Genomic DNA, 26,732 nt, shown 5'->3' with positions numbered 1-26,732 from the left:
ATGCCAGATAGGAGATACCTTCTTTTGAGTTGTTGGCCAGGGTGGTCAAAGCGACTCCCAGATAAGAACCCAGCATAGAACTGGGAAAATGAATAGCAGACCCCAAACTTATTGACAACTGATCACTCCTAGATGAGGAACAGCTGACCCTCCTAAAACAAAGCCCCCTAGATAGGCTGACTAGATTCACCAGATAGATAAGTAGTGGGGAATGGCTGGGGGTACTGACAACACAGCAGACAGTAGCAGGGATATCAGAGGAAACAATGCCAGACAGGAGATACTTTCCCTTGAGTTATCGGCCAGAGTGGCCCAAAAGACTCCCATACAGTAACCCAGCATAGAACTGGGAAAATGAACTGCAGAGCACAATCTTATCTAAAGGAATATTGACAACTGATTGCTGCTAGATGAGGAACAGCTGACCTTCCTAAAATGAGACTCTCTAGATAGGCTAACTAGATTCAGCAGACAGACAAGCACTGGGGGATGGCTGGGGGGTACGACAACAACACAGTGGACTGTAACAGGGATGACAGAGTATATGGGCTCCAGTGTGTGGGAAGGGGGCATCTATGGGAGGGTGCCATTTGGTAAGTGGGTATATAGATGAATAAGTTTGTGTGTGATGTTCTCTATGATACACACACACACACACACACGCACAAATCAACAAATTAAAAAAAGACATATTTGAGGAGGAAGCATAAAAATTTACTTCATGTTAAATAGTAGAGGTGATAAAAATTACCAGTGAAATCTACCTGATGAGTTTACATACTTAGGTACTAAGGATATGAATGTAACCGACTGTGACTAGTAATAACCAGATACATAGAGATTAAAGACACATGTGCAAACATCTAAGTGTTAGTAACATTAAAAATGTAGGAAACAGCATGTCTTAAAATGAAATGGAGATCTTCTTTAAACGGTAAAAACTCATTCAATTTTCTGTTGTACAGAGTTTATACTGAGTTCAATATTGTATGACTGTATTAATTCAACTGTGAACCTAAAAATTTACAGCCACCTTTGAAAGAGATGTATCCTTGCTCTAGAATGTGTTACTGAATATGTTAAAGCTGAAATGAAATGCTTCTTCTAAAAAAACAAACAAACAAAGAAACAAAACAAAACCAAACAAACAATTAGCCAGGCGTGGTGGTGCATGCCTTTAATCCCAGCATTCAGGTGGCAGATCTCTGTGAGGTCGAATCCAGCCTGGTCTACATAGCAAGTTTCAGGCCAGCTGGGGCAACAGGGAAACCCTGCCTCAAAAAAATTCAAATTAGACATTTATCCATTAGGCATCTTCATGAATATGCTTACCTTTTTCTTTACAATTTCTGGTTTTAAGACATAAATACTCCAAAAAATGTATTTCTGTCTTTGGTCCATTAAAAAATTTACTCTTTGTTAATTTCGTACATGAATATAATGTATTTAGATCATATCTACTCCTTTGCTCCCCACTTCAGCTCCTCCTATGGAGCACCCCCCTCCACATGCCCCTCCCAAGTTTTATCTTCTTCAAAAAAACTACTAAACCCAATTAGTGCTGCCTGTATGTGCATGGATGCAGGGCACCATCCACTGGAACAAGGGCAACCTACCATGGACCATACCACTGATGGAAACTGACTCTCCATCCCCAGCAGCCATCAACTGTCAATAGCTCCTTAGCTAGGGGTGAGGCTTAATGAGTGTTCTTTATAATGCAAACACCATGGCAGATCTCAGCAGTGCTGGAGGCTGTGGTATTAGTCTTTACTGGAGGCTTCTGGAAGAAGTGAATCCAAACTTGTTATGGGTGGCTGAAGAGATGGCCCAGCAGTTACCCAGGTTCAGTTCCCACTAACCAAATGGTGGCTAACAACCCTTGGTAACTCCAGTTCCAAGGGATTTTGGATTCTGTAGGCACGGCACACATGTAGTACACTTAAATACATGCAGGCAAAACACTCATACACATTTAAAAAAAATCAAAATTTTAAAAGGGTTCAGAATGAACGTCATAACTAGAAACAAAGCTCCTTCTGAGCTGGGGCCATGTTTGATTCAGCCCTGAATTAGTGGCATCTACTATACATGCTAACTCATTATGGATCTTCAGGCAATAAAAGCTGAAGTGAAAGGAACCCCAAATAAAGCTGCTTCTATAAATTATTAAATGTAATTGGATGAGCTTCTTTCTCAAATATTACAGAGGCAGAGTCACTACCCACTGCTAAGCTCCCTTTCCAAAGCAGTTGCCATGACCTACTTGTGGATAGCACTGGCAGCCTAACCAATATAGGCAATTCTAGTTATATGTAGAGAATGTCTAGGATGCTTACTGAAGTCAGGGGCATCTTCTAAACTACACAGGGACAAACATTTAACCTCATTACATCATCTGTTGGGCTGTGAGGCTGACCTAGCATAAAGTAATGCTGCTTTACTTTAAAATGAGGCCACTGCCTTGCTAACAAGAAATACTGAGCAAAGTAGGAAATCACTTATGTTGTTAGACTCTTGGTCACTGAGCACAAAGACCAATATTTTAAGAAAAATAAGATACTTATTCTCCATTGTTCAAAAAAGTTGGCTTCTGCTTGTTTGATACAGCACAATAGGGCATAATGGAAACAGATGCAAACTAATACAATAGCTGTGGTTGCCATGTTTCAGTTGGCCTTTATGCATTCATATGCAGTACTTTGTTCTTGCATTTTATCACACACACAGAAAAAGACAGTGCTACTGAGTGCCCAGAATTGTTTTGCCTCATTTGCAACTCTCAGAATCTTAGAGTCTGAAAAACCATTTAGCCTCTCAGACATCAGATATAAAGAGAGATGTTCATCAGTAGGCGGTTCAATAAATGTTTACTGGTTCAAAGAGGGCAGGAATAAATGAATGATTGAATGAATGAAAATGATTATGGAAAATTTTCTGCTTATTCTAGCACATTAGCATGCCAAGCTATAGCACAGACATTAGAATGCCTTCTGTCATGGATATAACCCATTACAAATTTCATGCTGAACCCCTGGCAACATTATATGCTTTCAATTGAAATTTGGAATCCCCTGTTTATATGGAAAGAAAACACTCTAAATCTATATATTTGTGATTTTCTAATAAGTACCTCTCCACTTAATAATCTGTATGAATGTCACTAAACACTCCAACTGATATCTAATTCTTTAAAAATGGGCCTAAGTAAGCAGAAAGTTAACGCATGAAAATTTTGATTCCTGAGATTTTTGTACCACCTTTAGGGCATAAAGCTCAGTGTGAGCCATTATACAACATTAGCTCCATTAACCCAAAGAGAAATAGTTCAGAGAACCCCAAATATACTTCCAAATAAAGAAAATGTAAGAGTGACTCAAGAAATCCCTCCTCTGTAAATTCTCTATTATAAAAAGCAATCTTTCCTTCCCTTCCTCCTTCTGTCTCACACTTTCCTCTCTCCTTTTTCTCCATTCCTCTTTCCTTCTTTCTTCCCACAGGGTTTCAGGACAGAGCCAAGGACAACCTTTAACTTCTGCTCCTCCTGCCAGGGATTAGAGGTATTGCCACCACATGTAGTTTATGCAGTGCTGGAGATGGATCCCAGGGCTTCATGCATGCTAGAAAAATACTCTATTAACTGAACTACACCCTTACCCCCCAAACCACTTTCATCTTTTCCTCTGTCTTTCCCTTTTCTTCATTTCTTAGTGCAGCATTTTTATTTGACTTCATGCAATTGCCATTTGAACCAGTCTGGGAGAAAACTGTTCTATCAACGTGTTCAACTGATATCAAGATATAACCAAGTAGTTACATTATTACTTTTCCATCCGAAAACTAAAAACCAGGATGGATGGAGTTTGTCAAAGGCCTACTGGAAGGAGTAAAGAATGAACTTATACAGTCTCATCTATGAAAACACTGTGTTTGGTTCTATCCCATAAGTCAAACAGAAGCAGGGGGCTCAGAGCAATTCTTGCCACCTAGTTATATGCTGATTCTTCCTCAGCAGTACTGAGAATTGAACCTGGGCTCTCAGGCTTTCTTGGTAAGTGTTCTACCACTGAGCTATATTCCTAACCTCTCTTTTATACTCTACCACTGAACTATATTTCTAGTCCCTCTTTTATACTTCTAACCACTAAAAACTTCACTACTATAATAATTTCCAGATCTTCATGCCTACATTATGTCAACCACTGGGTTCTATAGTTCAATATGTGAGAAAACCCCCAATGATACACCAATTTTGTGACTAAATTAGTTGGCAAATTTGATCAAATACATCAGGTAGTCATGACTTAAGACTATTTCCTAAAAATATACTCCCTTAGAGTGCAATAAGATTTAGTGGGTATCAATACAACAGATGTAGGACTTTAACAAAGTGAATTACTTTTGGTAGGAATATGCTATATTTAATCTGTTTGTTGGTACAAAATCTGCCAGAGGTTCTATTTTCCAGGGATATCTACCTCTTTTTCTTTAAAGGCTTTTAAAGAAATGTTCAAAAGGTATCTGGTAATATGACAGAGGGACATCACTTCAAAGGAATTACAATTTAACAGTTGAAAATAAAGGCACACTTATAAAACAATCATGAAATTTTTACAAGTGTGTCCAGAAGGGTAAAGGATGCTAAAACCATATCCAAGGAATTCTCTTTGGTTGAAATATACTGCTGGAGACAGGGCTAGAAGCAACACAGAGATTAAGCAGCACTATAATCAAAAGAAGGGGGAAATGTTTCAAAGAGGCAAATTGGGATTATCCACTGGGGGGAAAAACTGCAAATAGCTCACAGGGAAATTTCTAAGGTCAAAGAGAAAATGTTGGTGTGGAAATTCCTGTTGTAAAAATTCTGAGCTAAATACAAAATAAAATCATGTTTTTTCCTTTAAAATTTCCATATGGAGCATATGAGATACTCCGTATGGATTGCTGAAGGTCACATAGAACACTATTAAGGAATCTACTTACCACCTGCATTGGATAACGAAGTTTTTACTATACTTTTATTCAGAAGAGGTATTTAAGTGATGAACCTGCAAGGAGGGGTTTAACATGCTGTAACTAATGCAAATCTCTAAATAAGATTTTCAGTTCATGGTAGCTAGAGAAGCCTCTTCCAAATATTAGGCTAGAATACAAATTTAGTTCTTACCCTGGCACTTCTTCTCTTTACATTCTTTATCACTATCAGGATAATCTCAGGAAAAAGGCTGATAAATATTAGAAGAATTATGGCCAACCATGTGGATACAGAAGAGAGCATTTGAGCAAATACAAAATACATTCTCTGTTGTTTCAGAAAAGGCCTAGAATGGAAAGAAAATACACAATGGAAAAATAGATCAATTCCTGTGAAGCAAAACAGAAATTTAATTGAGACCATCTTTTGTATTTAAGAGGAATCTTCCTTACATACACTAATAAAAATAATCTTCCTTGGAATGTCCCAAAAGTAGTAAACAAATTTCATCTACCAAATGTTTAGAAAGAGAAGGAATAATTCATCTGACTTGAAAACAATCAAGCAATCAATTATAAAACTGCCAACTCGTGAATATTTACATGCATTAGAAAATGTAAGAGCTTAAAAATATTCAAGAGAAATAAAGTTAATTCTCATTCTAACAAGCACTTTATTTCCTCAGCTGCCTTATTAAAACAAGTATATTAAAACAAGTGTTTTCACTCTACATTCATAAATTTTAAAAGACATTTTTATATAATGATACCCTTAAAAATGCTATATAAATGTAAAACAGAACTCTAGAATATATTGTCACTCTCAATGAGAGAAATCTACTCTTTTTAAAATATTTTATTTATTATTTTTATTTTATGTGTATGAGTGCACTGCTTACATGTATGTAAATGCACCCATGTTGTGCAATGCCTGCAGAGGTCAGAAGAGGGCGTCAAGAGTCCCTGGAACTGGAGTTATGGACAATTGTTAGCCACCACGTAGGTGCTGGGAATTGAACCTGGGTCCTCTGCAAGAGCAGTCAGTGCTCTTGACCACTGAGCCATCTCTCTAGCTCCGAAAAATCTACTCTTTTCATCTGCAAACATATACTGAGTAGCAGTATGTATCCAGTACATTCATAGACTACTGTTAATAGTATAATACGGTTTAGAATCTAGAAATCCAGGAGGATCCAGGAGGTTTTCTTTCAAAATCATCCAATTGCTAAGTGGCATTGAGAAACAGCCAATATCCCTTATCCCATCTCAACTGTGCAACAGAAAACTCCACTAGGCTAAAGCACTGTTCTGAGGGAAAGGCTTAAGGTCAGGAAGCATGTCAGACCATCATAGGTTTAGGAACTCAGGAACTCTAGATAGGTAACTACCTGGTGCCATTTAAATATGATTGTGTTCCCTTATGTAACACAATACAATCTAGCTTTTGGCTTTACATATGAGAATTCAATTGTGGAATAAAAGTGAGCAGAACAGTAAGGTTTAAAGAAACTCCCAAGGCCTGAGCTAAACAAGCTTTCTAGGAAAAGTCTAACACACACAAAAGAATTATCCAGGATGATATCTTAATTTAATTCTGAAAAGCATTTTGAAAAATTTCCTAGGCAGTTATAATGAACTGAGCTATACCAGCAGTCTAGCAGACAAGAGCAGCTAACCACACTGTGTTCTTTCGCACTGAGCTGATTAGTATATCTACATATTTGTTAGATCGATGGCATCCATGGACCACTGCAGGAAGGTAGGAAGATAGTAAGACAAAAATTTTGAGTACTGGATTGGTTTGGGAGTTCAGAAATCATTGTCACTACAAAACCTAAAAGAGGGGTCTCAATGTCTCTGGGTAGAACATGTCCAGAGCCATTAGTTGTAATTCAGCTCAAGTTTTATATAACTTCTAGTCACATTTTGTTGGTTGCTTTATAAGTTTATACTCATGTAGTAGCTCAATCTAGATACCTCTGCTTAAGGACAGAACTTCAAGTAACAAACTATAACTGATTTGTTCCTCCTTTATCCATGGGGATATATATTCAAGAGCCCATGGATACATCTTGAAGCTATGGCTAGTACCCCCCCCGCCACATTTTCTTTCAATAATATATACCTACCTACGAGAAGCTTGATTTATAAAGTATGCACAACAAAAATGAAAAATAATGAAAACAATTATAACAATATAGCATAATAAAGCCACCAGCATCACTACTCTTGTACTTTTGCTAGATAAGGGTTACTTAAATACAAGTGTTGTGATACTATGACAGTTGACCTAAAAAGTGAGATAGTTACTATGCAAATTATAGGCAGGTGGTGTATAATACAGCCTGAGTGCACTGGACAAAGGGATGGTTCATGTCTCTGACAGAGCTGGGTGGTGTGCAATTTTATCATACTATTCACAACAGCGTGTAACTTAAAACATAAGAACAGCTTAGTTCTAGAGTTTTTTTCATGTGATTTTTATTAAAGTATAGTTGACTGAGAATAACTGAAACCTCAGGAAGTGAAACTATGGATAATTATTGTACTTCATTTTCAGTAGGTATCACTAATGAATGTAAACAGATATGACAATGTTTTAATCATTTAAAGGAGTCAGTCAATGAGGAAAAGTCTATGTGAGGGTTTTGAAACTTATTTAGGTTCTAATAATATTTTTGTGGAAATTTTGTATAATTTTCAGTTGTTGATTACATATTCATAGAATATTGTATTCTGTGCAGACATACATGTTGCATATACTTAATAAATTGATTCACTTGTATATTACTAAAGAAAATAAAATCTTTTTGAGCTTTGCTGTTTTTAATCGTTACCTAGAGAGGTGCCATATATATGCTATAATTATATGTTTTAGATCTTATTAATCCTTAAGTGATTCAGTTTTTTGTTTTTATTTAAGGATTTAATATTCCAAAACAGACTATTTATTATTTGCATATTGCTCATATATATACAGCTGCTTACCAAATAATTCCTCCCCAGAAGAATGAGAAAAATACATAAAAGGCTAGAGAACCCCAAATCACAAAGTGATTTATCCATGTCCAGAATCGAGTATCCAAGGCAAGCTGAAAAGATACAACAGAAGAAATTTCACGACAGGCACAAAATATATCAGGTAGTACACCATGATATCTGAAAATTTTTACAGATATAACAGCTATGGAAGAATTTAGCTTTGGTCATGGATCCAGAAGGGAACAGAAGTAAAAGAAGCTAGGCTCTTCAAAGTGCTAAGGTAAGAATGCTAAGAATGCCCCAAGGTCTCTAAATTCTATAGTACTGGTATGAAGTGTAGTCAAGCCAACCAACTAGAAGGCAGAGGGCTACAGAAGCCTCCATACTGAGTGACAGGCAGTAAATGAAGTAATGGTAGTAACTAGGAAGCCAGAGCCCCAAGTCTTCAGGTAGTGGTGGCCAGGGATATAAGTACAAAGGAGAAGATCTAGCTGGTTGATGTAGGTATGCCAAAAAGCAGGAGAAGGGTAAGATACTTAGAAAGAATAGATAAGGAGTTATGAAAGCTCACAGCTTAGAGTCACTACATGTACAGGCAATGGGCCCTATGCAGCATATCTCATGGAACAATGGATCATGAGCCTGAATTTCCAACTATGAAACCAATATCTATCCCATTAAATTAATAAAACGTTTAGCTGTTTTACTTTCTTTCAGACAAGGTCTCACTGTGTAGCCTAGCTGGCATGGAACTTCCTGTGTAGACTAGGTGTGTACCATCACAACCCAACAGCCTTACCTTTCTAATCTCTTCATGTTTTTGTGAAGACTAGTGGTGAGTTTTTAATATTATGGCAACTGTGGTTTTCAAATGTGTTATGGAAATAAGGTATGGTTTGATGTGCTTGCTTAAAATGCCTAGCTCACACGGACTATACAGAGAAATTATTTTTTTTTTAATTTGCTGCCACATCATGGTCCTCAGCTCTGTTACAATTTCTCATTGAAAAAGAGGATGTTGATAACGTTGCCCTCCAGTCCTGAATTCCCCACTCTCTGGTCTGCTAAGGAAAATGTTATAATAGCACTCACTGAAAGAGAAGAGAGTGAGTATCTTTTGAGGCACACATAAAAAGATGCTGCAATAAGGCGGATTTTATCGGTGAAGTATACCTGGAGGGCCCCAGCCAATAAGCCAGGGTGTATGTATGTGAAGAGTTCCATTTAAAATCATAATTTTATGAAGCATAATAATAGTAATGATTAGCACTGATTATGAGTACATTCTACATGCCAGATATCACTCTAATGTTCTATGTTTTCATTAGTTGACTTCTACAAAGAACCCTGAGATAGGAGGATGCTACTTTTATCTCCATTTTCTAGAAAAAAATTAAACACAGAGAAGGGGAGTCACTTGCCCAAGGTCACATAAGCTACTAAGGGGCTAGTCTGAAATGAATTTTTTAGGTCCTACAATAAAGGCTGGTGAGATGATTTGACAGGTAAGGTGCTTGCTGCCAAGCCTTATGACCCAATTTGATGCCTGGAACACAAATGGTGGAAGGAAAAATTGACTCCTGCAAGTTGTCCTCTGATGCTGTGGCAGTCATGTGTTGTATACAGAAGAAGAAATAAAAAAGTAAAGTTCCATGGTATTATTGAATTAGTAGATGAATAATGAAAATATGTGAGCTACATTTCGTATGAAAACTGAAGCAGGAGCAAAAATTCAGAAAGAAAATGGAGAGATCCTATGACAATTATATTTCAAATTCTAATTCTGACCACTGAATATGTTGGAGTTCATTTAAAAGTACTTAATGTTAGACTCTAAGTGAAATATTTATTACTGGAACAAGCAAAATAATTTGATTATGCTTTCAACTATGAAAGTCCCAATTCATGAGCTCAAGAACAGCATTTAGCAAGGCTTCACAGCATTAGATGGTTGCATGTCAACGCTAATGATTTTTCCAAAATTACCCTTCTTCTGTCCTACAGATATTTTGGTTACTTGTTTTTTTTTGTGAGACAAGGTGTTACACTCAGTCCAAGCTTGCCTGGAATTCACTATGCATCCCAGACTGGCCTTGAATTCTTGGTGATTCTCCTGCCACAAGTCTCCTAAATACTAGGATTAAAGGCATGAGCAACCATGCCTAACCTGTCATATATCTTTATGTACTTCAAAAATAACATAAAACCTATTAGTCACTGAAATTATAAAATTCTTTTATTACTAAGATCTTTTGCATAGATCTTCAAAAATTATTATTATTATTATATTGTGTGTGATACGTTGGAGGTGGGGGCCCATGCATCATCATGAGCATGTGGTGGTCAGAGGACAATTTTGAGGAGTCAGTTCTCTCTCCTTCCACCTTTATGTTCCTGGGATCAAACTTAGGTAATCAGGCTTGCATCGCCCGGTAGGGAGTACATTTACCCTCTGAGCCACCTCACCAGGTCCCTGCATATATATTCTGCTCACAGACACTTAAATGTCAAATTCTTTTAAAGCCAGCCAAGGACTCTTAAACAGATAAATAATTTTTTTAAAGATTCAAGTTTTTTAAAAATTAAAAAAATATATTTTTATTTATGTTTATGTGCCTGTCTGTATGTGCACATGTGTGCAGAGGACTGAAGAGGCCAGAGGAGGACATTGGATCCCCTGGTGCTGCAGTTACAGGTGGCTGTGAGTTTCCCAACATGGGTGCTGTGAACTGAACTTAAGTCCTCTCCAATAGCAGCAAGTGTTCTTTTGGAGACAAGGTCTCACTGTGTAGCCCTGGTTGGCCTAGAATTCATTATGTAAATCAGGTAGGCCTCAAACTCCCAGAGATCCACTGCCTTTGCCTCCCCATTGCTAGAATTAAAGGCATGTATGATCATGCACAGCATCAGTAAGCACTGTTAACCACTAAGCCATCTCTCTAGCCCCAAGATTTAAATTTTTACCAGAGAACTGCTAATACACATATTACAAACTTCCAGCCTGTTTATATTCTACTTATCACAAAACCTTAAAAATAGCATTACTGGTGCTAGAGAGATGGCTAAATGATTAAGAGCACTGGATGCTCTTAGAGAGGACCCGGATTCATTTCCCAGTACCCACATTGAGCTAACAAGCTGGAACTCTAGTTCCAGGGCATCTGACTCACTCTTCTGGCATCTGGGGATACTGCACACATGGGTGCACTTACACACATGTAGGCAAAACACTCATACACATAAAATAATAAAATCAAAAAATTAAAAATAGCAGTTAACAAGGAACATACTTCTGATGTACGTATGGTGCCTGAAATTCTCAACACCAAAACAAAACAGCACAGACTGTACACTAGAAAAAAAGATATAGGATACTAAAGCCAAAATGTTTAACAACACATATGTTTTAGGAACATTCAGATAGGGTCTTGGATAAGAAACAGCAACACAAGTATTAAGAGACGAGGGTGATATAAAATGTATTTGAATGAATAAAAATCTCACCTTCAGAGTTACAGTGAATACTAAGACTGTAAAGACAATGGTTCCAAAGGTCCAGCTTCCATATGTCTGAAAAACATTTAACAATTACATGTACCATGAAGACACACACCTGCTGAAGAAATAAAACAGTCAAGTTTACTCCTGCATGTTTCTGCCAAAGATCTTTGTATGAATTGTTTGGGAAAAGAGCCAGTCAATAAGATCAACTTTCAATGCTAGATTTTCATGGTCAGATATACCACATTTGTGGCCGGTTGGGTTTATATCCATTATTCCATGCAGCATCAAACAGGGAGCTCATTAATTTAAAAAAGGCAGGAGGAAAAAAAAACCCTAATCCACTAGCAGCACTGTTCAACAAAATAAGTCATTTGGATGACTCATGTCACTAAAGAATTTTGACATGTATTTTTCCTAGAACACAACTAAAGCTCTCATAAGTGTTCGTTTGCAGACAAATGGAGTCACATTTTAAAAAATGAGTCTAAATTTTTGGCTATAAATACTAGAGTTTTCAGCATGTGCACACCAAAGAGAAGCAGATACCACTTATAAATCCAAACGATGGCAATGAATGGCACAGATGCTTACCAAATGCTGTCAAGGTCTGAATGCATAACATTGAAACAGAAAATGAGATGTAAAGGTTTTTAAAAATAAAAACAAAATAAGGTTAATCAAAGCAAAAAAGGATTTAACCAAATCATACACGGGTGTTAGGTTTAGTTGCTGATAATGATTCTTACACTTATATAATTTTAGCAAACACTTAAATAATGGTGATATATACAGTAAAATCTTAATTTGGACTTCATGAACTCAAAATGCATAATGAATCAGAAAAGGGCTGGGTTGATGCTTTTTATGTACCACCTGGAATGTGGGCTGAGCCAATAAGTCATGTCAACAGGACTGTAGGTAAATATCCACCTATCTTGAAACATATTCTTTTTTAAAAAATATTTTATTATTTTTTATGTGTATGAGTGCATTGCCTGCATGTATGTAAGTGTACCTGTGTCAAGCAATGCCCACAGAGGTCAGAAGAGGGTATTGTATCTCCTTGAACTGGAGTTACAGATGGTTGTTAGCTTCCATGTGGGTCCTGGGAACTGAACTCGGGTCCTCTGCAAGAGCAGCCAGTGCTCTTAACTGCTGAGCCATGTCCTCAGGCCCCAAACAAAAGTCTTTTTAAGTAGTAGACAGCTCCATAAAAAATCTTGTGCCAAGAAATAAAAAGTAAAAGTCACAGAATCATTTATAGCCGAAGGACCTGAGAAATCACAAAATGGAAAGTCTTCTTCCGAATAGGCAAAATTGATTTGGAAAGCTAAAGTGATCTTCCCAAGAATAATTAAGATTTATCAGGACTTTCTGTGATACAAATGCTACATATATGTATTCTAAGCTCAATATTTCCTTAGCAGTTACTTTGTGATGAATAATTATTTGTTTTGAGACAAGGCCTCACTGTAGCTCCAGCCGGCTTGGAACTCGCTTTGTGAACCAGGCTGGCCTCAAACTCATAGAGATTCATTGAGATTAAAAGTGCTAAGTTTAAAAGGCATGCACCACCATGCCCAGCTGTGATGAATACTTTTAAAGGATTCTACTAAATTGATTTGTTAGTCCATATAGGAGAGTTTTTTTTTTTTTTTATACTGTAGTACCTGATTTCAAAGTATCTTTCAAATTCACCGAGTTTATAGTTCTGTAAGACATGTGAAATGTGCTGGTTCCAGACATAGTTATACTCAGTAAATTATTCTTGAACCTTAGCTTTTTACTTCACATTTATGATTAATAAGAATGACCATAAGAAAAGAATACTAGAAATGGCAAAGGAGAATAGAGTGAAAGCAATGTGTAAGGCAGGTGTTGAGTTTCCCAGTGTGTGGCTGCAAAAGATGGTCTCCCTTGTTTCACAGCATTAATTCTTTCCTAGGGTACATGTAGGGCAGAACTCATTGCAGTGCAGCTGCTCACTGACACTGTCACTGTCTCAGAAGGCACTAACAGAACCAAAATATCCCTTTTTGGAGAACATTGTGCTCCCATTTTGATGAGCAGGAAGGAGAGAAAAAGATTTCCCTCTTCATCTGCTGGACTACAAAGACACAGTAGCTGCCCTCTTCAACTCCGAACATGGAAGGCCCCTGTGAATTAGAAATGCAGAGGACCAGGGAGTGCGTTAACATCAAGAAAGTCTCCTATCACAGTACAGAGTTCCAAAGCCTTAAGTCTCAAGAACTCTGTCTACCTGATAAAAACTATAGACAAATTAAGCTACTAGAAGTTTTGCACAAAAGTTCTATTCCTGGCCACACACAAAAGTGAGTTCTTATTTCAGTACTTCCTTTATTTAGAAAAATTTGTGAGAACTAAATACTGTGTCTTAAGAAAAAAATAGTTCAGAAAATTATTACAGAGCAAGAGTATGTGTGTAACAAACCCAGTGGTTTAGTATCAACAAAAATACAGTCAATGATTTAATACGAGCAAAAACATGTTCTTTTTACCTTCCCATTGTCTTCTAAAGACGCAGTCTGAAAAAGGAAGTAAGTCCCAAAGAAGAATACTGTCCCTTCAAAGGCAGCGAGAAATGTCCAATATAAGAAGGGTCCCAACTGTAACATAGCATTGCCAGAAATTTTCCTAATAAAAAATAGAGACAAAACAAGTTAATCAATCTCTGTAGGTTGTTAAGTTAAAGACATAAGGAAATATCAAAGGTGGGCACTGGTTCCGACCCGGATGAAATAAGAGGTTTCTGATAAAGGGCTGCACTGAGCCAAAGGTAGATCTCATGTAATCTCACTAAGAGACTGGAATTAACTGTCAAAAACATTTCTAAAATTCTGGTCACTGACAAAGATAACATCATTAATAAATTATAAATCACCTATCACTTTGTACACGTGTGTGTATGGACACACAGCAAAAACTATGTGAAAGAAGTATATTACTACTGAGTCTCAGAAATGTATAATGTGATGGTTTCCAAACTTAATTGCCTGAGGATCTCTAAAAGCTACTGATGCCTGGAAAGACAAAAAACACATGCTCTCACCCATTTGTTGAAACTAAAAGAGTTGATCACATAGAACTAGAGTAGCACAGAGGTTGCTAGAGACAAGGAAGATAAGGAGGATTGTGAGAAGGTGGATAATGGGTTCCAAAATACTATCGGAGAGGGAGAAGTAGTTCTAACATGGTATAGTATAGCAGGGTAACCACAGATTTCAGTAATTAGCCACTTCAAATAGAAGAGTTTGAAGGTCCTCAGCACAGAGAAATGGTAATATTTGAAAAGATGGAAATGTTAACTGGTCTAATTTTATCATTACAAATTGTATACATGTGTTGAACTATAGTACTGCGCTATATAAAGTACAAATATTATATGCTAATTAATAATACTGATGCTTGGCTCACATCTCATTCTGATTTAACTGGCATGAGGTATAATTTGAACACCAGGGTATTTTAAAACACCTCAGGTGATTTTAATGTACAGAAATTCAGTGAGACCAAGCTACTATACAGTCCTGCACTGAATTAACTTCAAATATATGTTCGCAGCTATGCTACCAAGCTTTCCAACTACAACTGCTAAACTATTTCTTTCAATCAAGTTCTTTTCCTGGAAATTTAACCTCTGTATGAAGAACAGCAGTAGTGTGATGGTATAGCGAATTACAAGTCAGATTTTCTAGATGTACTCAAGATGATGATGAAGCTGTTAAATCTCAGAACAGATCATCAAAGATGAAAGCCTGGAGAAAGGCTGACCAGTAACCTGTTGTGAGCACCTTCATATAATGATATACATGTAGCAGATGTATCAGAACCCTTTCTTTTTGTTGTTCAAAACCGAACAAGATGCACCTGTTCTCTTCATAAAAGAACTCACTTTTCAATTTAGTATTAAAAATATAAAAACATCTAACTGTCTTGTTCCACATCATTTTCAAAATGTCTGAGTCATTACATCCTAAAGGTGAAATATATAATGCCACTGCTAAGATTCAGTGGGACACTGTAGACACCCATGTAAATAGACCAAGACTTCGTGTTTACAAAGGAGTAGTCAGAGTAACAACAATCTATTACACAGGAACAAGCTTAGATCATGTCTGATGTAAAGCAGGCACTCAATACTTAAGGTTAGAAAGGAAAGCTGCACTTTGGGCTGGGCCATAGGTATGCCACAGCCTTTGTTTTGCAACACATGTGGCATACATACCTTCCTTGCAAGATTGTAGGGTATTGTGTGACCAATACCCTTTTCAGGTTTTTAACATTCTAACTTTATAAAAATGGTCACCATAGTCCAGATATATGAAAAAGAGAATTAAAATAAGATTAATAGTGTCCTCTACAGAACTTACTATGTGTCAGGTATTGTTTTGTAAACTTGTTTTATATGTAGAGGCTCATGCAATCTTCACAAAACAACTGTCTTTAGGTGCTATTGTGCCTATATTTTACTGAAGGTAAAACTGAGGCACATCCCAATTAGTAATCTATGTAAGATGATGCAGAAAGTGACTGCGGCAGGAAATGAGCCTAGGTGGTTAGCCTAAACTCTTGGTGGTACTGAATGAGATTCTGTAAATTTTTACCTAATCCCATTTTAACTAGAGCTGGGGTTCAACTTTTGTGATTGTCTGAAGACACCTGCTGTTGAAATAGTGTTTGAAAATCACTGATTTGTCATCAAGAGTATAGGCCTGGTCATCAGGAAAACTGAATTTTGATGCTCATTTTGCCTCTGGTGATAATCTGTGTCCTTACGGAAGACATATCTGGCTCCTAGTTCCTGATTTTTAAAAGGAGTATGGAAGTCGAGATCTGTAAAATTTGTTAAGATATCTCATTTCCCTTAAATGTAATTATCTATTTACAATATACAGGAATTTGTAAAACAGAAAGAATACTATAAGGAGGCAATCAGCAAACTCCAGATTGAGGAATTTTATAACACCAGTAACCTGATCTTATCAACAAATTAATTGCACACAACCAGATTTAAAGACATTCAAGAAACATTTAACAAGGGACTGAAGAGATAGTTAAGTGTGCTTGCTGCTCTTGTAGAGGATGTGGGTTCAGTTTCCAGCACCCACGTGGCAGCTCATAACACCTGTAACTCTAGTTCCAGGGAATCTACCACCCTCTTCTAGCCTCTGTGGGCAATGCATGCATATGGTGCACATACATACATGTAAGCAAGACACTTATATGTATAAAGTAAATCTTTAAGGAACATTTAACAAATTGTAATGCATAGACTTATTTGGATCCAGATTCATACAACCATGGTATAAAAAAAGTGAGTCAATTGGAGAAATCTAAATTCTGATTGGCTATTTTGTGATATTTTGATATTAAAGACTGCTTAAGTGATAAGGCACTGTTATTTTTGAGTCTTTATCCTTAAGAGATACTGAAATAGCTGTGTGTAGTAGGATATACCTTTAAGCCCAGTACTCTGGAGGCAGGGGCAGGTAAATATCTGTGAGTTCAAGGCCAGTCTGTTTTCCAGACTGAGTTCCAGGCCAGCCAGGGCTACATAATGAGGCTCTGTCTAAAAAAAATAAATAAAAAGAGATAAAATGAAATAACTGTTTTATATAAATATGTTTGATATTTTCATCAAAATCAACCTGTTATATAGTACATGGGATTATTAATGGAATAGGTTTATTGATAATTGGTACATATTGAAACCAAATGGTAATAAAGAGGTTAATTATATGAACAATATTTTCCAGGCTGGAGAGACGGCTCAGTGATTAAGAGCACTGCCTGCTCTTGCAGAAGACCTGGGTTCATTTGCCAGCATCCACAAGGCAGTTCACAATCATCTATAACTCTGGTTCCAGGGATCCAATGTCCTCTTTTGGCTTCTGGGGGAACTTTAAATATGAGTGCACTTACATACAAGTAGGAAAAACACTTAAAAATAAAAATGAAAAAAAAAAAGACAAATGGGATTATATAAAAGAAAAAATGCATGGCAAACACTCAATAGAGTGAAGAGATATGACATATAGAATTGAAGCAAATATTTGCAAACTGTATATCTGGCAAGTGGTTGATGTCTAGACTATATAAGGAGCTCCCAAATTCCAATGGCAAAAAACCCAAACAGAACTTGATAAATAGTTCTCAAAAACAACAAACCAAAAAAAAAAAAAAAGCCCAAAATTGCAACCGAGAAAAACAGATAATGCTGGGTGTAATGGCACATGCCTTTACTCTTAGCACTCTGAAGGCAGGGGCAGGGGAGTCTCTGTGTGTTTGAAGCCAACCTGGTCTACATAGTGAGTTCCAGGCCAGCCAGGGCTACACAGCAATACCTTGTCTCAAAAATACCAAAATAAAATAAACAAAGCAAAAACTATAAATGTCACCAACAACCAAGGAAATAAGTATAAATTAGAACCACAATGAGACTTCATCTTGCCCTAGTCAAAATGGTGATTATTAAAAAGACAGAGGAGAGTAAGTACTAGTGAAGATGTGAAGGAAAGGAAGCCACTGCACACTGTTGGTAGGAAGTAATTTAGTGTAGCTATTATGAGAGAAAATAGGAGTAGCCTCAAAAAATTAAAAATAGAACTGTAATTCAGCAACTCCCAAATATACCAAAGAAAATGAAATCAATATACTGAAGAGACATCTGAACTCCCATGTTTACTGCAGCACAATTCACAATAGTCAAAAATAGAGTCAACCTAACTGTCACCAACATATGAGTAAAGAAAATGTGGCAAGTACACACCACAGAATACTACTCTGCCATAAAGAGTGAAATCTTCTCGATTTGTGGCATGAGTGGAAATAGAGATTATTCTGTTAAGCAAAATAAACCAGGCATAGAAAGACAAATAATCTCATGATGTTGCTCATATTCAGTATCTAATATTTTTCTTCATTTTTTGGAGGTAAGGTCTCACTATGTATCTTTGGCTGGACTGGAACTTGCTATGCAAAGCCAGCTGCCCTTGAATTCACAAAGATGTGTCTGCCACCACCTTCAGAGTAGAGGGATTAAAAATGCATGCAGGATCTAAAATAGTTGATATCACAAGTTGGGAATAGCACTGTTGTTATTAGAGGCTAGGAAACAAAAAGGAGAAAAAGGGCTAAGAGAGGCACTAAGTCGCAGTTAGGTATAGGTTCAATTTCTAAAAAACCAATTAAATCACAACTTCAGGAAATGGCACTAGTACCTAGTCCCCTAAAGTATCCACTTCCAAATGGTGTAAAGTAAATATAAGGGTTTGATAAGATATTTTCTTCAACAAAAGAATTTTAAAATGAAACTAACAAAGGGGAATAGCTAATGATTCAGAGGCAGCTTGTAAGAGAAAAAGGCTAACATAATTTCAACAGATCATTCCACTACAAGAAGGAGTTAGTAGTCCCAACTATCAAAAAATTTTGGAGGGGGGGATGGGTAGAGAGATGGCTCAGCAACTAAGAGTACTTACTGGTCTTGCAAAGGACCCAAGCTCAGTTTCTAGTGCACATCAGGTGAGTCACAACTGCCTGTAAATCCAGCTCATTGTGTGCATTCTTGCACGCGCGCATGCGCGCGCGCACACACACACACACACACACACAATTAAAAGTAGTAAAATAAATCCTTAAAAAACTGGGGACTGGAGAGTTGGCTCAGTGGTAAAGAGTACTGGCTGCTCTTGTGGAGGGCCCAGGTTGGGTCCCCAGCACCCACATCTGTCCTTAAGTCCAGTTCCAGAGGAATCCGATACCCTCTTCTGACCTCTGTGGGCATTGCATGCAGAAGTGCACTTACATACATACAGGCAATATACTCATACACATAAAATAAAAATAAATAATAAAAATGGCACTTTGGGGACAGTTAAAACATTGTATTTTTCTATAAGGCTGCAGAGCACTATGGGTGTACAGGTTCATATGGCAGAGATAAGCAATTCTAAACTAAATATCTCATCTACATTTAAGTACAGGATTGATACATAGGAAATACTTTACTTTCCGGTTGAATTATCTGTTTTAGCTGAAAATCCACAAGAGAACCATTTAATAAAATTAGGTGATCAGTTCTGTGTCCCTCCTACCTGCAGATGAAATGAAACCCACTACTTAGAAAGACTGAGGGGAAAGCTCAGTGTGATGACTTATGCCTATAATACCAAGACTGAGGCAGAAAGATTGCTGCAATTTCTAGGCCAGCCTTGGCCACAAAGTAAGAAACTGTAGCAAAAGAAAAAAGTCTGAAGGAATTTGATCCGTATTATCAACTTACATATATAATCGAGGGTCTGAGATCAGAGTATTAATGTTGATGTGCTGTTCCAGTAGACTGTACGCCAGAATGGGCAGAGATGTGAAGCAGATATTGTACATTGTAAGATAAGCAGCATCATAAAGTGGCTGAAATGACAAACAGAAAAACATGTACTGTGCCATTCATCTACAAGACAACAATGTATTTGCAACAACAACAAAAAAATCACTAGCTAAAATAAGATAGTTTGCCTTTATGCTTTTTTGGGATAGAAAAGGAAACTTTGTAAATAAGATCATCCTATCTACTGAGAATAAAAAAATGAACATTTTACACTGGGCGTGGTGGCACGAGTCTTTAGTCCCAGCACTTGAGGGGCAGAGGCAGGCAGATCTCTGTGAGACTGAGGCCAGCCTGGTCTACATAACCCCAGGTCAGCTGGGGCTACAGGGAGTCCTTGTCTCAAAATGACCAAAAAAAAAAGAGAACATTTTTATGTGTCATATTAACATATACTCCCATTTATTATTTTATTATTATTTTTTGGTTTTTTGAGAAAGGTTCTTGTAGCTCTAGCTGCCTGGCTTGTTATGTGTCAGACTGTGAAGGAGATAGACTGCTTCAATTCCACAAAGATCCTCTTGCTTAACAGTGTCACCACAACACCTGGCCTATATCTTTCCCTTTAATAGGCTCTTATTCAAAATGCTTATATGCTATAATATAGCTTTATTTCTAATGACATTAACTATTAACTTTTCAGTTTCTAAAAGTCTGATTATTCAGTAGCTATTTTAACAATGACCAAAAAAAGTATAAGCTAGGAGTCCTTAGAAAAATATAAACCATAAGGAGTAGTCAAACCTACACTATAGTTCTCTTCTGGTTAATATTTTATATTTATTTTTTCCCAAATTAAAAACCAAATGTTTAATGAATTCAAGGTGTTTCTGGAATGGTGGTTAATATTTTAGAAGCCCAAATAGTATAATAAAGCACCATCTTCCTGAGAGTACCACTGGTGTTCTCACTACCTGAGGAATAATAAACATAATCAGTTCAACTATAAGTATACTCCTAGTGATCTTTGTTTTGAGGGCTCTGACAATATTGAAATATCAAAACAGAACTTGGAATCCAGAAGGTATTTAATAAAAATTGGAAGACTGAATGGGTACAAAAGAGAAGCTACACTACATTTGTAAAGGACTGATTAGGTATTACTGGGTCTTCCAGTAACTCCAGCTGGCCTGGAATTCCCTATGTAGACCAGGATGGCCTCAATCTCAAAGGGATCCACCTGTCTCTGCCTCCCAGGTGCTGGGATTAAAGGTGTGCATTACTCCATGCCTGGTTTATTTTTAAAATTTTAATTACACACACACACACACACACACACACATATGCATGTCTGTGTGTGGGTATGTGCACATGAGTGCAGGTGCCCATGGAGGACATAAGAAGGCACTGGATTCCCTGGTGCTGGAGTTAGAAGCAGTTTTGAGCTATAGTTTGGTCTTGTAAACCTAACTTGTATACTCTGCAGAAACAGTATGTGTTCTTAAGCACTGAGGAGTCCCCCCTCCCCCACCAAATATCTTTCACTGAAAAACGTAAGATAATTTATTAACTTCATACTGGTGAAAGTACTGAATTTAGTATGTATATCTATATAGTGCTAGGTATCATAACATAATCATTTTCTGTGGTTTGACTAAAAACCACCGCATACTGATACATTCACTCATATAAATGTTCTGATTAATAAAACTCATTTAATTGTGACACAAATTTACTCAATTATCAGTCTTCAATGAAGTAAAAACACAATTATCATAATGGAAAGCGACCTGTAAAGGTGATAAACAGCTTGAACAGAGCATTAGTTCACTCATTAGTTGACTTCAAACCATGTACTGAGTGCCTAATAAGCATCAAACACCAGGAAGGGAGATGATTCATCTCCATACATGATGAAGCTCAAATTCAAGACAGGGAGGCAGAGTTAGGGGTACACAGTGACCTGGTGGACTCAGAGGTGAAGACCACAACATTCTATGGCTTGTGATAAGAGAAAAGGCAAGTGATACAGTGCATTTAACGTTCTCAATGAAATTGAAAGGATGTGTCTGAATAGAACATGGAAACACTACTCATATACTTCCATATAAACAAAAATTTAAACTTAGGAAAAATATTCCATTGAATTGAAAAGTTAAAAAAAAGGGCGCTATACATCTTTTAATTTTCAAGTGCGAATACTAGTCTATGGCATACAATACTAAATTTCTTTGGAAGCTACTCATTTTCTCTAATGAGTAAATTAAAACAAGTCTTCAGGTTGACTGATGTGTAACTTAATACTGAATGTTATTCAAACAAAAGAAGTATCAATCTACTTTTGTTTCAGATGGAGCTTAAAGGTTACATGACAGATAATTATAATTCTTAGATGCATAATTAAAGGAGAGAGAACGTCCCCAAGATAAACGATCAGGTTTAGCTGATAATACTGTCACCTTGTTAAACCTGTTACAAATGTATCCTTTTCATGGAAAAAGAGACAAATATTATCCTAGCTTTACTACAGAAAAATAGGTTTTTGCTTCAAATGGTGGAATCTAGATTGCATTTCTACATTTTCAGTCTACTCTCCAAATTCCAGAGAACACATAATGTAGCCATGGATTGAAAATGACTACCAAATGCATTCTAAAGGCACTCACAATAAAGGTTGCTCCAGCACTAACACAAGTCCAAGGTAAAAGATAAAAGACTTTGCCCTTCAAGTCACTTCCTTAATGAAACCATCCTTTTTTTAAAAAAAATATTTTATCATTTTTATTTTATGTGTATGAGTATTTTTCCTGCAAGTATGTAAGTGCACCCATGCTGTATAATGCCTGTGGAGGTCAGAAGAGGGCACTGGATTCCTTGGAACTGAAGTTATGGACAGTTGTAAGCACCATATGGGTGACGGGAATTGAACCCGGGTCTTCTGCAAGAGAGACCAGTGCTCTTAACTGCTGAGCCATTTCTCTAGCCCTAGGACCTTTTTTTTAAAAAACATATTTTATTATTTTTATTTTATGTGTATGAGTGTATTGCCTGCATGTAGGTAAGTGCACCCATGTCGTATGATGCCCGCGGAGGACAGAAGAGGCCTTTGGATCCCTTGAAACTGGAGTTACAGACAGTTGTTAGCTGTCATGTGGGTGCTGGGATTCGAACCCAGGTCTCCTGCAAGAACAACCAGTGTTCTTAACTGCTGAGCCATCTCTCCAGCCCTGGGGCTTTTCTTTTTACCAGGAATACTTTTAAAGATGTCTGCATAGTTTCTTCTCTAGACTACTCAGGTTTGGTCTAAATGTTACCTCATTAGAGAGATTGTTTCATCTTCTTTAAAATAATAGCCTCTTGCCTAGGCACAGTATATACTTTTATTATACTTTATGCTTTTCCTCTAGGCACATATCAGTACCCCACAGCATATATTTGAATTTTTTTGTCTGTCTCTTCCTCATCACTATATTGCAACTTTCATAAAGGCAAGACATTTGATTTGATCTACTGCAATAGCCTCAGAAAACATTAGTTCATATCATTAAGAATCAAGAGAAATAAAGCTTGCTTTTGAAATTTAGAAATTCAGTCAGCGATATCTGTGACAATGTTGGCAAAAATCATTAAACTGCTTATACATTACCACATTTCTAAGTCAGTCATTACTATAGCTCTTGTATTGGCTATACTTCCACTAAGAAGCAATGTAAAATCCATTTCAGCTATTAAAATAAATGTCTTCCCATCCCACCACTTAAACATCCAGTTAATTTATAGTATATAAATTATATAACAAATGTTCAGAGAACAATACACGGTGAAGTATTTATAGTTGCTTTCAGTAATACAAGGCTTTATCCAGGCATCATAGCTCTCTGATCAGTTTCTAAACTTATAGTTTTCTTTAATATCAGCCAGAGAATCTAAAAAGGTGTAAGATTTTATTTGATATAACACTTTAGGACTTGAGGAACACATCTGATACAATAATAAAAGGAAATAACCTCTAAATATTGTTATCTTAGACTGTAACAGGATATACCAAAAATCCTTCAAAAAGAAAACTAGCCAAGTAAAAACAAAAACATTTGCTGCTATTGAAAACCAGGCAAAGTTGGACACAGTGGTATATGCCTGTAATCCTAGTACTCGGAGGGCAGTTCAAAGTAATGAGCTTGATCCCTAGTAGTAAAAAACTAAACAAAAACTAGGCAGAAAATAGGCTAAGAATTTCAACTATTAAAGTAAAAAAATTATTTAGAACATATTTCTCTAATTCCTATAATCTAATTCATAAAAGGTAGTATTTAAAAAATTTTTGTTTTTATTTTATGTTTATGAGTATTTTGCCTTCATGTTTGCAAGTGCATCCTATGTGTGCAAAGCTTGCAGAAGCCAGAAAAGGGTGTCAGATTCCCTCAACTGGAGTTATGGATGTTAGCTACCATGTGGGTGCTGGGCTCTGAACACGGTCCTCTGCAAGAGCAGCTAGAGCTGTTAACTACTGAGTCATCTCTCCAGCCCCTTAAAATGTAATATTTTAATAGCACATGTAAACTACACTGCAATGTCTGACTCAGGGCACATACCTGCTGTGAGAATCCACAGAAGAATTGGTACAAAAACTGTGGTAAAATGAAACAAAGGTTCTGGAAAAAAATTAAAGATAAAAGTTAGTATTTTTACTTAATAACTTTTAAAACCAAAACAAGGCACAGTACTCAGTCATTCCTAAATCCTTCTAACAGCAGAATTCAATAATAGCTGTTGCAAAGATATAAGGAAACTAAAAACAAATGATTAAGTTTTGCCCTACCTAGGCCAGAAGAGGATCTCACTTTATGAGACCTCTTGCTAGTTCTTATGTTTTTAGTTTTTCTTTTTTTGAGACAGGGTCTCACTATGCATCCCTGGCTGGCCTGGAACTCACTATGTAGAGCAGGATGGCCTAGTACTTGCAGAGATCCACCTGCCTCTGCTTCCTGAGTGCTGGGATTAAAAATATGTGCCACTATGCTGAGCCTAATTTTTAGTCATTTTTTTGTTTGTATTTGGTTTTATTTATTTGTTTGTTTATTTGTTTGAGACAGGGTTCACACTAGACCCAGAATTACTCCAGTATGGTCTCAAACTCATAGTTATCCTTCTGTCTCAGTCTCTCATGTGCTGGGATTTATAAGCATGAGCCATCATGCTTGGCTTACTATATTCTTACCGGGAAAAAAATGAATTCATCTGAAATGATCGCCTAATGATACTGTCCCATAAATATCAAGTGGATTTGTAAAATCACCATAGACTTACATAGTGCCAAAATTGTTTATTTGATTTTATTTAAACATTTATTTAATTTTCAATTATGTGTACATGTGTATGTCTGAGCTCTCAGGCCAGAAGAATGTGTTGGAACCACTGGATCTAAAGTTACCAGCAACTGTGAGTCACCCAACATGGGTGGTAGGAACTGAACTCTAGTCCTCTGCAAAAGTAGCCAGTAATTAACTGTGAGCCATTTCCCCAATCCCAAAAGTGTATATTTTAAAGCTGATTAATAGCAATACACAAGAGTATTTTTATAGATTGTCTTGATGCCAATAGTCATTAACTGATGTTCTTCTGTCTTTATTAGTGGTTCACACAATAAAATAAACAAAGATGGCACTATCTGTCATTATCCAAAGGAACAAGCTTCTTTCTCAAAAGTTGTCCTCAGACCTCCACATGTGTGCTGTGGCATGTTCATGCACCCCATAATAAAAAACATAGATTAAAGAAAATATTTGGGATGGTGAGATGGCTCAGTGGATAAAGATACTTGCTGTCTGAGGATATGAGTTTAATCTCTGGGATCCATATGGTGGAAGGAGAGAACCAACTTCCATAAGCTGTTCTTTTGCACACATTTACACACATAAATACTACATAAATAAACAAATGTAAGTTTCTTTCTCTTATGGGATCTTTCTTTTGAGAGAGTGTCTCACTATGTAGCCCTGGCTGGCTTGGATCTCACACTATAGACCAGGCTGCCTCGAACTTACAGAGATCTGCCTGCCTGTACCTCCTGAGTGCTGAGATTAAACGCATGTGCTACCAGGTCTGGCCTAAGGGACTGATCTTTTAGTTGGAGGAATATATAAATCAAACAGAAAAATGCTAGGTGAAGAATTCACAAGGCAATTCACAATTGTAACTCTAAAATGCTAAAATTAATGGCTTTAGGGAAATCTATGAGAACTATGATATTTCAAGTAAGTGTCAGCCTTCAAAGTAGGGTGTAAGCTTTTGTTAGTCCTTTTATTGCCGCTATTAATTGCTCAGAATGTCCTTTTCAAGAAACCAGTGTCTTTGCTACTGTCATATATTTTCACTTAATTCACTAGAATTTGCTATGGGAGACTCAGGACTATTTTAAAAAAGTCAAATGCATCCTCAACATAGATGATCACCTGCTATGCTGAAGCTATTTATATAAATGCACTATAGTCTATGCAAAATGCTCTTAAAGAAGTATGATCTATATGCTTTGAATAGTACTTATAGCATAAAAATAAATGATAGAGCCCTTAAGGTTATCCCCCAGAAGAGCAGCATTCATTTGTATTTCTCAGTTTTGATGAATGCAGATTATTTTAGCAGCGTTTCTAGAGTTACTGCTCTATAGGAAAAAAAGGTTTTCTGAACTTGAAGGAAGGAGAGCTCAGTGGGGATTGTGGCGTACTCCATGACAAGGGGGTTAAGAGAGAATGTCTGCTTCCCTCACTAGGACACAAGCTCCATAATAAAAGGGACAGTAACTGTTTACCTATCTCATTCCATGGTGAATCCTTGGTGTAGCAATTCATACATAGCTAAACATTATAAACCTATTCGTCGACTATCTGAATAAAGAATTAAGAACTAGGTCTTAAGGATGGATGGG

General features: G+C 36.9%; 1 protein-coding gene across 7 annotated transcripts in view; it reads right to left on the bottom strand.

The window, feature by feature from the left end:
- The window catches only part of Atp11c (ATPase phospholipid transporting 11C), a 261,713-nt gene that overhangs the window by 12,397 nt on the left and 222,584 nt on the right, over nt 1-26,732 (bottom strand). For 6 of the 7 annotated variants that reach the window (XM_029558010.1, XM_029558009.1, XM_029558011.1 and 3 more), the window contains 6 exons: nt 24,400-24,459; nt 19,766-19,893; nt 13,980-14,115; nt 11,461-11,526; nt 7,963-8,066; nt 5,168-5,321 (listed from right to left, as the gene is read on the bottom strand). In XM_029558010.1, the coding sequence (XP_029413870.1) occupies nt 5,168-5,321; nt 7,963-8,066; nt 11,461-11,526; nt 13,980-14,115; nt 19,766-19,893; nt 24,400-24,459 (648 nt within the window). The remainder of the gene's footprint in view (nt 1-5,167; nt 5,322-7,962; nt 8,067-11,460; nt 11,527-13,979; nt 14,116-19,765; nt 19,894-24,399; nt 24,460-26,732) is intronic. The other variant, XM_029558014.1, reaches the window with a different exon arrangement.

The sequence above is a fragment of the Nannospalax galili genome, unplaced genomic scaffold, assembly GCF_000622305.1.
Source record: "Nannospalax galili isolate Female #2095 unplaced genomic scaffold, S.galili_v1.0 scaffold167, whole genome shotgun sequence".
Lineage (NCBI taxonomy): Eukaryota > Metazoa > Chordata > Mammalia > Rodentia > Spalacidae > Nannospalax > Nannospalax galili.
The sequence above is the reverse complement of the archived record's forward strand: the minus strand, read 5'-3'. Positions and strand labels throughout refer to the sequence as shown.